Below are 12,990 nucleotides of genomic sequence, written 5' to 3' on the forward strand. Positions count from 1 at the left end.
GGATTAAAGGTGAGAGCCACACCTCATCAGTGCAACTGCAGAACCACCAGATTTCTTAAAGCCAGAGAAAAACACTCCACACAAGGATTTCCTGTTTCCTTTCCCCTCACCCACTGATTGCCAGAATGATTGTATGTCTGTCTTGGGCAACTCTTTATGAATGTTGTTACACATGTGCCTTTATAATTTTTCAGAATGCCCCCTGACTATAACACGTGGACAAAAAACATGCAAGTTCAACTGCATGCTTTAAAACAATTGTTTAAACAGTGACCAAATGACACTAGGACCACATAGGACGATTCACTTCTCTCAGTTCAAATTATACCACATGCCCTCTAAAAGGCAATGCGTAAGAGAAACATGCTCATATCAAGCTGTATAGAATCAAAAGTGTTTAAATCAACACTCAAATTCAAGTAATTACAATCTAGGTCTTCACAATATCCGGCAACATAACTGATACTATTGCTAAATATTGCAGTAATATCAATTACAGTATGATAAACTCAGATTTTACCAGCTCTTTTCCTTCATCACAATGTCTCCACCACAAGCATCTCAGCCACTATAACCCTACATTCTGTGTGGGCATCAAAGCCTGCTAGAGTCCATCCAATGGGCCAAATATTTTATTGGAATGTACAATGTACATAGCATTTGAAATATACTATGCTACCCAATATTACTTCCAAGCAGCCCTTTGCTGTAATGCACATATGGATGTTGCAAAGCCAGTTGAGATTCTATACCTTATGTCATACAATACGATCAAAATCAGCTAACAATATAAGACTAATTGGTAAAATTAAAGCCCAGCTGACTGCATCGAGTCATTGACTTTGCAACTATCCCTTTCTTTCACTAGGACTGCACAATACTAGGAAAACATGACTTTAAAAATACTGTTGAATTTTGCAATGACAAATTAATTGCAAATGACCAACTTTACCTCACTAATGATTTTCTTTTCCATGGTCATGGCATTCCCACCACTTGTATGAGGTTCCTGGTCTTGCTCACTAAGGTTTAGGTGTTAAGCACAGTGAAAGTTCATCCAGGAAGACACAGTTTAATGAGTGAAATATTACAGCCTACCAGATATTACAGCCAAACAGCCCTTTGTGATTGTTATATTGCACTTATTGAAATGACACTGATGATTTTGAATTGAAATATTGAGGAGCTTCATGAATCACTGATCTCCATTGGCTCCCCATAGCTGCTAAAATAATAACCCAAGCCCCTTGTGCCTCTGCAGCAAGATGTGGATTCAATCATACAGGCCTACGCTCCATGCTTAGGGAATGTCATCTGGTATTGCCATACCTCAGAGTTTAGTCAGGATTGCTGTGAATTGTCAAAATGCTGAAGATAGCAGGCATATCATCTCCTCTCCTAAAACCTGTATCTGAATTTCAACTCAGTTTCTTGCAGTATAGAACCTTGAAACTTCTAACTCACTTTAGACAAAAGTTGCTGAATAAAAATACAGACATCAATCCCCTCTGTGGGTTGTTTATAATGCTTTTGTGCCATTTTTTCCCATGCCAGTCCTCTTATTATTACATCCATGACCCTTTTCCATGGGTTTCCTATTTTCATCCTTCTTATCAGCTCTACATTCAACAACTTTTGGTCAATATATCCACTATCCATCCTCTGCATATATCCAACCAATCTAATCATTCCCTCTCTAACTGTATCTCCAACCTGTTCAACCTGGCCTGATAAATTCTAATTCTGTCCAAATTTTTTATCAAAATCTAAATATCTTCAGATATTTTTGTTGCCACCACCATCTCCAAACCATCCCCCATGGCAGGTCTCACTAATACAGGTCCTTCTCAAAATATTAGCATATTGTGATAAAGTTAATTATTTTCCATAATGTCATGATGAAAATTTAACATTCATATATTTTAGATTCATTGCACACTAACTGAAATATTTCAGGTCTTTTATTGTCTTAATACGGATGATTTTGGCATACAGCTCATGAAAACCCAAAATTCTTATCTCACAAAATTAGCATATCATTAAAAGGGTCTCTAAACGAGCTATGAACCTAATCATCTGAATCAACGAGTTAACTCTAAACACCTGCAAAGGATTCCTGAGGCCTTTAAAACTCCCAGCCTGGTTCATCACTCAAAACCCCAATCATGGGTAAGACTGCCGACCTGACTGCTGTCCAGAAGGCCACTATTGACACCCTCAAGCAAGAGGGTAAGACACAGAAAGAAATTTCTGAACGAATAGGCTGTTCCCAGAGTGCTGTATCAAGGCACCTCAGTGGGAAGTCTGTGGGAAGGAAAAAGTGTGGCAGAAAACGCTGCACAACGAGAAGAGGTGACCGGACCCTAAGGAAGATTGTGGAGAAGGGCCGATTCCAGACTTTGGTGGACCTGCGGAAGCAGTGGACTGAGTCTGGAGTAGAAACATCCAGAGCCACCGTGCACAGGCGTGTGCAGGAAATGGGCTACAGGTCAAGCCACTTTTGAACCAGAAACAGCGGCAGAAGAGCCTGATCTGGGCTACAGATAAGCAGCACTGGACTGTTGCTCAGTGGTCCAAAGTACTTTTTTCGGATGAAAGCAAATTCTGCATGTCATTCGGAAATCAAGGTGCCAGAGTCTGGAGGAAGACTGGGGAGAAGGAAATGCCAAAATGCCAGAAGTCCAGTGTCAAGTACCCACAGTCAGTGATGGTCTGGGGTGCCGTGTCAGCTGCTGGTGTTGGTCCACTGTGTTTTATCAAGGGCAGGGTCAATGCAGCTAGCTATCAGGAGATTTTGGAGCACTTCACGCTTCCATCTGCTGAAAAGCTTTATGGAGATGAAGATTTCATTTTTCAGCACGACCTGGCACCTGCTCACAGTGACAAAACCACTGGTAAATGGTTTACTGACCATGGTATCACTGTGCTCAATTGGTCTGCCAACTCTCCTGACCTGAACCCCATAGAGAATCTGTGGGATATTGTGAAGAGAACGTTGAGAGACTCAAGACCCAACACTCTGGATGAGCTAAAGGCCGCTATCGAAGCATCCTGGGCCTCCATAAGACCTCAGCAGTGCCACAGGCTGATTGCCTCCATGCCACGCCGCATTGAAGCAGTCATTTCTGCCAAAGGATTCCCGACCAAGTATTGAGTGCATAACTGTACATGATTATTTGAAGGTTGACGTTTTTTGTATTAAAAACACTTTTCTTTTATTGGTCGGATGAAATATGCTAATTTTGTGAGATAGGAATTTTGGGTTTTCATGAGCTGTATGCCAAAATCATCCGTATTAAGATAATAAAAGACCTGAAATATTTCAGTTAGTGTGCAATGAATCTAAAATATATGAATGTTAAATTTTCATCAATACATTATGGAAAATAATTAACTTTATCACAATATGCTAATATTTTGAGAAGGACCTGTATGTTGTAAACCTTTCCCCTACTCTTGCAGGTATCTTTTTGTGACAAATCATCAGCACCTCTCATTTCCATCCACTCCACCATACCACCACTCTGTTCTTTGCCTCTTATATCCACTGCACGAAGCCATGGATTATTGACCACAGGCACTTTGAACTCAGCCACGCTCAATTCAAGTATAAATCATAAATAGTTCAATTACTACAAATTTTTAAAAAGTTGACTATACAACAAGTCTGACTCTCTCAGTGTTATGCACACATACATTCGATTTATGTAGAGTAACAGCTTCACCCAAGAAATCCAAACATAATTTAAGCATAGAGGTGCAATAGAGATTGAAGAAAAATAGCATTTTCTATTGATTACTTTTAATAGGTAGGTCTTGTTTGATGTGTTGTCATTGTGACTGTAAGACAGTCTGAAACTTTTTTGTAATGGCACAATTTGACTGACAGGAAATGGGGTTGAGAGAAAGGAGAAGAGATGCAGTAAAGGTCAAGGGGCTGGGACTCGAACCCGTGATGGCTGCATTGAGAACTGTAGCCTCTGTACATGGGTCACATGCTTTACCTCTGCGCCACCGCCACGCCCTAATCTAAAACTTAAATTGTAAATTATGTTTTACTCTGATGGTTCAAAAGATGCAATGTCTCAATAGTGTGGTTTTTGGGGCTTCTGCATTGATCACTGTTGTAAATTATTCATATAAAAAGAATCTGGGAGACAACAGACCTCCACAGCTCAAACACTTCTTCCCTAAACACTGAAGGGCAAAACACAAAGGCATACGTATTTTTATTAAAATGCTTGAAAGACTCTTTGTTTGCATCTGTATTGAAGCCCCTGACTTCAACACATGCTTGCTCACCATGCCAGTTTCCAAAAAGGAAATGAGAGGTTAGTCATGTGACACTGGGTCAGGTCCATACTACTACAAAAACCCTCCTCTCCCGCTGAAGCAGACCACGCCCTACAGTGTATGAGGGAAGTTGAGTACAACTGCTGATTGCTCAAACACACAAATCTCCTCCAGGACTCCCACGGTTACCCTTATCGGCAAGGAGCAAGGTTCCCTACAGTGAGATGACAGATAAGCCCAGCTCATCCATCTGCACAGTGGGGAGACATTTTCTTTGCAAATTATGTAAGGAAGTTGCTTTAGTTTATAAGAAATTGTTCAGACAACAGATTTGTGAATCTGGAACCAGTATACCACACCATTTTGTATCAACATTAGAAACATGATCAAACATGATTCCTGGAACAATGTTTGCAATGATCCCTCAGCAGGTTTAGATTTTACAACTTATTCTTGCTGATCAGGATAAACATCCTCCAGAGAGAAAGCTAACTTTAAAAGGTAGATTCTTAAGGCAAAACATACCTTTTAATCATTCTATGTTTTGATTACAATTACTTCAGCTGTGGAGGTCTTGCCATAAAATGTGCAATAATAAGTATTAATGTGACAAATGCATAGATTTCTTCATAGGTATTTGGAAATTGGTTACAGCTTTGTGTGTGTGTGTGTGTGTGTGTGTGTGTGTGTGTGTGTGTGTGTGTGTATGCATGTGTGTTTAATGACAAATCCAGGCTGGCACTCAGCTTGTCTCGGCTGCAGAGACCATGTGGCGCAGGCTGTACAACTCAAGGCCAGGAAGTTTCCATCCAACCCTGCACAAACGCATGCTCACGCAGACTTTGTCAAGCATTCCTCAAATTCCACATCTGATACATTTTTCTGGGTCTCACTTTAAACAGGCTACTAAAGGCAGACATAAAAATTGATTTGTAACATAGCTTCTGCTGTCCATATCTCTGTGAAAAGTGAGCTGGATCTGTTCCTCAAATGCATGCAGAGATGGGGAAGTCATTGTAGTGAAGAAAAGTAATACTTAAAAGCATCAGCAAGTCAACCGTAGCTTCAAAGATGTTAAGTCTGCACTGAGAGGATAACCTTTCATTTGGTTTTAGGCTCCTTTTGCAAACAAGTTAACTCTTGTTCTCTTTAATCTGGACATGTATGTGTTCACTTCTTTTCTTTCCAGCTCACAAGGGAGCCCATGAAATTGATGTCATGGACGTGAATTTAATATACCAAAACATTTCTTATCAAGCTAGAATTTGCTATTTTCGGTGCTTTACCTCATCTGGATCCAAAAAAATGGTTGGAAGCTTTGCCCTGTTAAAGCATAAAGCATAGAAATGAAAAGCCTTCATCCGTGTCCTGGCCTTATTTACCAGATTCAGTTTTAACTCTATCCAGCAGAGGGAGGGGTGTGCCCATCACCCATTCTGTTCTCACAGTTGATGTGTTGGAAGTTTAACACGGACTGATAGCCAGACATCAGAGTGAAAAATCGTATGAGTCAATGTCCTTCAGTGTATGTGAATGGTTGAGTCAATATATGTCTGGATTATGGGAAGAAAATGAACGGTTGGGGTACTAAGATGTTTTGTATAATGTTTTGCTGATAAAGTTTGGACTTGGCATTTGTTTGATCTGTAAAATGGCTGCTGGTGCTATTTCAGCTACCTGCCTGCCAACAACATGTTTCATAGTTATTTATCTTCCTAGTTTAAGACAATTTTTTTTTAAAGACACTGAAGTTCACATGAATAGCACAAGCTGGTGGTCTCTTATTTTCACAGTTTATTTTGATATCACCCATCAGAGGTAAGGTCGGTCATTGTACCACATGTAATCTGCAGTTACTTTTCCATTAAATAGAATAAAACAGAGAGAGGATCAAACATTTACAGAGTGAAACATTTGATATACAAATGTGGCACTGAGATAGCTTTCCCATTTGTGGAAAATCTAACTGCTTGTTAAGAATTGGCTCTAGCACCAGCCGTGGTCTAACGCTGGAACTGCTTTAGTGGAAAAGGAAAAATATATTTAGGCTTTTAATATCTACTGAAACATTGTATCTAACTACCAAGTGCACTGTTTTATACAAACAATCTTTAAAAGGCTTTAACAACAGTACACAACACTGATGGGAGTCAACTTGGTTTCCAGATTCTCCAAACCCACGTTCAATTGAGCTGGACAAACAGATCTGCTCAATCTCAGTTCCATCCCATGATTTAGTGCTATGGGATGCTTGGTGCCAGTTTTTACAGCAGACCCTTAGATAGATGAAGCAGTTGTTGTAGGGTCAAAGACAGAGGCACACTAAGTATTAGGGGTGTGTTCATAATGTTATGGCTCTTCCACACATACTGTTCAGGAAGTTTATCTGCAAAGATGGACTGTGCTGAAGCTGACTTCACCATGACAAGTTCCAACAGGCCCCACGAGGAGTCAGTCTTCATTATTCTTTTTAGTTTCAAGGTTAATTAGTGGAAATCTTCAGGCAGCTATTCATTGTCACTAATAAATACAGCAGCAGCCATCGTTACCCTGAAGAAAACAACAGTGAACAAGACTAAAACTGTGACAGGGTTTGGCCTTGAAAGTCTGACTCATTTCCACAGACTACAGCCTTTCTGTGAAGCCAACCTTGGTTAATGAACTGATAAACTCAACAGATAGAGCGGCACTGGCTCTTCCATAGCACAGAAGGTCACTTTCACCGGCCTGCATGACTGGAACTCAAACACTGAAACCTAAACTGTGCTGGAAGCTCAGCAGAGTATTGTTGACTTTTAGTTGTCTTGTTTTTTTCCAAATGAAATTGCTGTTGCTGCCTGAAAATTATGATTCAAATCCCTTTAAATGATCATTGTTTTTTGCTCTGATCTCTAAACGCATTTATCTAGCCTAAATTCAAATCTTTAAATGCTATACCCTTTATCAGTGAAAATAAGATATGTGCGGATGGACTTCCAGAAATTTTGTCAGAAACTGGGATTAAATGCATTTTACAGACCAATCTTTCCCGAGAAAAATCAAGAAAGAACAGATCCAGGCATGTTGGCCGTGTCTTTAAAAACATTTACAATGTGAAAGACGTGGGCCAAAAATGCATGTTGGAATAATTGGGGGGAGGGGGGGGGGTTCTACTGGATTAATTAAAACGTTTTTTTTTTTGTACAGTTTTTAAAGCAGAGGCGCAGTTTAGGTATTCACGCGTATCTGTCTACACTTCCCTGTTTCTTCCACGCTTCAAACGTGCTCGTAAAACGAACCTAATCCGTTCAAACAGAATGCATCTCTAATGAAATACTACACTAACATTTCACACTGAGCCTTTGAGGCGTTAAAGCGCACATGTACCAAAACGCCAGAGCCGAGCGCTCCACGCAGTCTGACTCCACGCTCCTCACCTGAGATAATATCCCGCTTGGCTTCATCCAGGTGACTGGAAACAACGTCCCCCATTGTAGAAGCGAGTCAATCGCAATCCGACTCTAAGGCAGGTCAACACGAATACTTCAAGGCAAACGCTCTTCTCCACCACAACGTCCCAGAGAGACTGTAACAGGCTCTAATGCTGTGGGTGGCACGGCAAAGAAAAATGCAAAAGAAAAACAAACTTCAAGACTTATTTGCAAACCTTCAGAGGATTTTTTTTCCTTCTGAAGAGACACACCCTCCGTTAAAGTAGGAGGGAACTCCCACCCTCCGACCTAACTGGGTGCGTTGAAGTCTTATAGGGCAGCAGCGGTCCTCATCCGGGTTTGAAGAGTTACCATCCGTACAGTTAATGGTTTCATTAATTCAGAAAAACTAATAGGTAAAATGTGCTTAGATTTTTTTTTCCCAGGAAACTTACTTTTTATGTCAAAGATTTTGTTCAAATTATTTTGCAGTTGCATCTGTTGAATTACACAATGTTCATAGTGTTTATTCTTGTTCATTTTGATTATTATGGATTACAGCACACAAACTTATCAGAAATGTAAAATATGACATAACACTGCTAAATATGTATAAGGTACAATACAGTGACTAGTAAAAGTATTCACCCCCCTTTGCATTTTTTTGTTTTTTGCCTCACAACTTGGAATTAAACTGGATTTTTTGAGCGTTTGTACAAGTTCCTTTACAGGACATGCTCACAACTTTAAAGTGGTATTATATTTTTCATTGTGAAGCAAACATCAAATGGGAAAAATAACAGAAAACGTCAGCGTGCATTACTGTTCAACACCCCCCTTATAGTCAATACTTTATAGTGCCACATTTTGCAGCAATTCCAGCTGCAAGTCACTTTGCGTGAGTCTCTATGAGCTTGCCACATCTTGCCACTGGGATTTTTGCCCATTCCTCAAGGCTAAACTGCTCCAGCTCTTTAATTTTGGATGGTTTTTGCATGTGAACAGCCATCCTCAGGTCTAACCACAGATTCTCAATTGGATTGAGATCTGGACTTTGATTAGGCCATTCTAACACATTTAATGACTGTTGCTTAAGCATTATGCTTCGGGCCATTATTCTGCTGAAAGATGGAACTCCATCCTAGTTTCAGATCACAGGCAGACTGACAGATTTTGTTCAAGAATGATCCCTGCATTTAGCACCATCCATATTTCCCTCCATTCAGACCAGTTTCCCAGTTCCTGCTGCTGAAAAACATCCCCACAGCATGATGCTGCCACCACCATTTTTAATTGTGGGGACGATGCTCTTGGGGTGATGGGATGCCTTTCCTTGGTGGCTGAAAAGTTCAATTTTAGTCTCATCTGACCAGAGGACCTTCCTCCACACATTTGGCGAGTCGCCCACGTGCCTTTTGGCAAACTCAAAACATTCTTTCTTATTTTTAACACTAAGTAAGGGCTTTTTTCTTTGACCTCTTTCATAAAGCCCAACTCAATGGAGTTTATGGCTTATTGCGGTCTTATAGACAGATATTCCAGTCTCTGCTGTGGAACTCTGCAACTCCCCCAGGGTGACCTTTGGTCTCTGTGCTGTCTCTCTGATTAATACCCTCCTTGCCCGGTTTGTGAGTTCTGGAGGGGAACCCTGTCTTGGCAGGTTTGTTGTGCTACCATCTGCTCTCCATTTAAAGGTGATGGATTTGATGGACCTCTGGGTGGAACATCAAAGTTTTGGATATTTTTTAAAACCCCACCCTGACTTGTACTCCAACTTTGTCCCTGACTTTGTTGGAGAGCTCCTTGGTGTTCATGGTGTGATGTTTCCTGCTTAATGGTGTTTCAGCCTCTGGCGCCTTTCAGAAAAGGTGTGTTTATACTCAGATCATGTGGCACTTACATTTATACCAGCATTTTTGAACAGCTCTTCTGAAGTTCCACATCAGAATTTCAGAAAGTCATATTAATGACTGGGATTTGAGCCATTGCAACACCTTGAATCTTCTCTTTTTCTGTCATTCAGTTGTAGATTTGCTGCTGTGTTTGGCAGAGTTCATTGTTGACAAAATTATGGCATGATCCCCAGGTCCTGTTGACATAATAACCAACATCCCATTTCTGTGGTTCTACTGTTGGTAGAACATTGTTACGGATGTCTTGTAGTTTATTCAGGCTAAAGTGTACAAACTTAAGTCTTTATTGCTGTCCAAAGCGATGGGCAGGAACAAAGTTGTCTCTAAGATAATTGGACTACTATTCCCTCGTTGGCATTGTTTTAACACACACCTGAATGCTCTAAAGCAGAAATCTTCTGCTCTGGCAAAGCTGGTTATCCTTGCTTTGATCAGGTAAACAATGCATTTGATAACAGATGGGTTAGTATGCCTTGAAATGCAAAAACTCTTGTTAAAGAGCAACCTGGATACACATACTTAACATTCATGACAGATCTAACTGCTGTCATAAGATAAAAACATCAGTTGGAATAAATGGGGCAGACCAATGTTTTCAGCTGCGAGGTAACACAAGTCACTGAAATTTGTTAAGAAAAAGTTAAAATATTTTTTATTCCAGAAATGAAATGCAGTTTGTCTTTGTTCCTATTAGCTCTTTGGATCATCCTAATCTTTTATGGTAGACATCTGGAATGCTTTAGAGGGACCCATTAAAGCTCCAGTTTGTAGGTACACACAGTTCAGCACTGGCTGCTAACGCCCCTGTAATAGCAAGCAAATGTTTCTGTTTTGGTCTTTTTTCAATTCAATTCAGTATATTTATATAGCGCCAATTCACAACACATGTCGTCTCAAGGCTCTTCACAAAAGTCAGGTTCATACATTCTAATTAATCCTAATCATTGAACAGTTCAGTCAGATTCAGTTATTTATTAAAATTGGATAAAAAGTTTTTCTATCTAAGGAAACCCAGCAGATTGCATCCAGTCAGTGACTTGCATCATTCACTCCTCCTGGATGAGCATGTAGAGACAGAGGACAGTCACTGGTGTTGACTTTGCAGCAATCCCTCATACTGAGCATGCATGTAGCGACAGTGGAGAGGAAAAACTCCCTTTTAACAGGAAGAAACCTCCAGCAGAACCAGAACCAGACTCAGTGTGAGCGGCCATCTGACACGACCGACTGGGAGTTTCAGAGAACAAAGCAGAGACACAAAGAGAACAAAGAAGCACTGATCCAGGAGTCCTTTCTATGGGAAAGAAAAGTAAATGTTAATGGATGTAGCTCCTTTAGTCCTTTCACCTAGAAAGAAAGAACAGATAAACTCTGAGCCAGTTTTCAAGGTTAGAGTCTGAAAGAGAGCACATAGAGTTAGTCACAGTAAAAGCTCAGTCAATTGCCTTGTCTAGAAGAGAGAAAGGGCTAAACACTGAAAGACAGGGCCATGTGGCTCATCGGTAGAAGGTGAGCATTAAGTTGTTGCCAGCAGAAGCTTGGACGATTCCCCTCTCCAGAAAGGTATCACAGGCAGACACAGAGTCAGGCCAGGTGTAGCTTCTAGGAAGAGAAAAGAGAGAGAACATAAAGTGAAAAACTGGAATAACAGCAAATAATGCAAAATTGGAGAGTAGTGTGAGAATGTAGCGAAGAGAGGGAAAGTGGTCGTTATGTCCTCCAGCAGCCTAAGCCTATAGCAGCATAACTACAGAGATAGCTCAGGATAACCTAAGAAACTCCAACTATAAGCTTTATCAAAAAGGAAAGTTTTAGGCCTTCCTTAAAAGTAGATCGTTTGTCCATCTAGAGCCCACTGATGGCCATTGTTATTCTAAAAACCACAACGATTGGGATACCTCTCTCTGTCAGATTGACCATAACCATTGGAATAGAGAGGGGGTCATACAGGTAGCAGAAATGGAGGGTGTGTTTGCACCTCAACCATAACTGAGCCGGTTTAGGCTAAACCTGACTCCCCCTTATTCCATCCAACAGGGAGGGAAGAAGACAGATGTAAAAAATAAGGAAGATAGCTCAGGATAAACTAAGCCACTCTAATTATAAGCTTTATCAAAAAGGAAAGTTTTAAGCCTAGCCTTAATAGTAGACAGGGTGTCTGCCTCACGGACTAAAACTGGGAGCTGGTTCCACAGGAGAGGAGCCTGATAACTAAAGGATCTGCCTCCCATTCTACTTCTAGAGACTCTAGGAACCACCAGTAAACCTGCAGTCTGAGAACGAAGTGCTCTGTTAGGAACATATGGACCAATCAGATCTCTGATGTATGATGGAGCTAGATCATTAAGGGCTTTATATGTGAGGAGGAGTATTTTAAATTCTATTCTGGATTTAACAGGGAGCCAATGAAGGGACGCTAAAATAGGAGAAATATGATCTCTCTTTTTAATTTTCATCAGAATTCTTGCTGCAGCAATTTGGATCAGCTGAAGGCTTTTAACTGCATTTTGTGGACATCCTGATAGTAACGAATTACAATAGTCCAGCCTTGAAGTAACAAATGCATGGACTAGTTTTTCAGCGTCACTCCTGGACAGGATATTTCTAATTTTGGCAATGTTCTGGAGATGAAAGAAGGAAAGAAGTGATTGACTAAGCAGTTTCTTTTTTAAAGACTATGGTCCAAAGACAACAACTTCTGTCTTGTCTGAATATAGAGGCAAGAAATGTAAAGTCATCCAAGTTTTTATGTCTTCAAGACATGATTGTAGTTTATCTGACTGTTTGGGTTCATCAGGATTCATGGATAAGTAAAGCTGAGTATCATCAGGGTAACAGTGAAAATCTATTCTATGCTGACTGATAATTTTACCTATAGGGAGCATTTATATAGTAAAGAGAATTGGCCCAAGTACTGAACCCTGTGGTACTCCACAATTAACCCTGGAGTTTAAAGATGATTTATCATTTACATGATCAAACTGGAATCTGTCAGACAAATAAGATTTAAACCAGCCTAGCAATGTTTCCCTATGAACAAGAGAATCAATTTGTGAAGGGGAAGAAACAAAATTATAGCCCTCCACTGTGTTTTTCTGTGATAATGAGGAAATCAAAAGTAGAACACATTCTTTAAAGGTCGTTACAGCATTGACTGATAATGATCTACTATAATGAAATTTTCTTTCGGGTGTGGAGTACTCGGTTAAATTAAACTCAAAGGTTATTAAAAAATGGTCAGACAGGACAGGGTTATGAGAAAATATTATGTCTTTACACTCCATATGTCTTTACATGCCATATGTCAGCACAAGGTCCAGAGAATGAAGACAAAGGTGGGTAGGTTTGTTAATGTTTTGTGCAAAGCAAATTGA

At 40.2% G+C, this 12,990-nt stretch overlaps 1 protein-coding gene across 1 annotated transcript in view; it reads right to left on the minus strand.

Moving 5' to 3' along the window:
• Positions 1-8,007, minus strand: part of niban2b (niban apoptosis regulator 2b) — a 56,554-nt gene extending 48,547 nt beyond the window's left edge. The window contains exon 1 of the mRNA XM_047382123.1: positions 7,710-8,007. Coding sequence (XP_047238079.1) covers positions 7,710-7,764 — 55 coding nt within the window. The 5' untranslated portion in view covers positions 7,765-8,007. The remainder of the gene's footprint in view (positions 1-7,709) is intronic.
• Between the last annotated feature and the right edge of the window lie 4,983 nt (positions 8,008-12,990).

Source organism: Girardinichthys multiradiatus, chromosome 12 (genome assembly GCF_021462225.1).
Source record: "Girardinichthys multiradiatus isolate DD_20200921_A chromosome 12, DD_fGirMul_XY1, whole genome shotgun sequence".
In the NCBI taxonomy this organism is placed as follows: Eukaryota; Metazoa; Chordata; class Actinopteri; order Cyprinodontiformes; family Goodeidae; genus Girardinichthys; species Girardinichthys multiradiatus.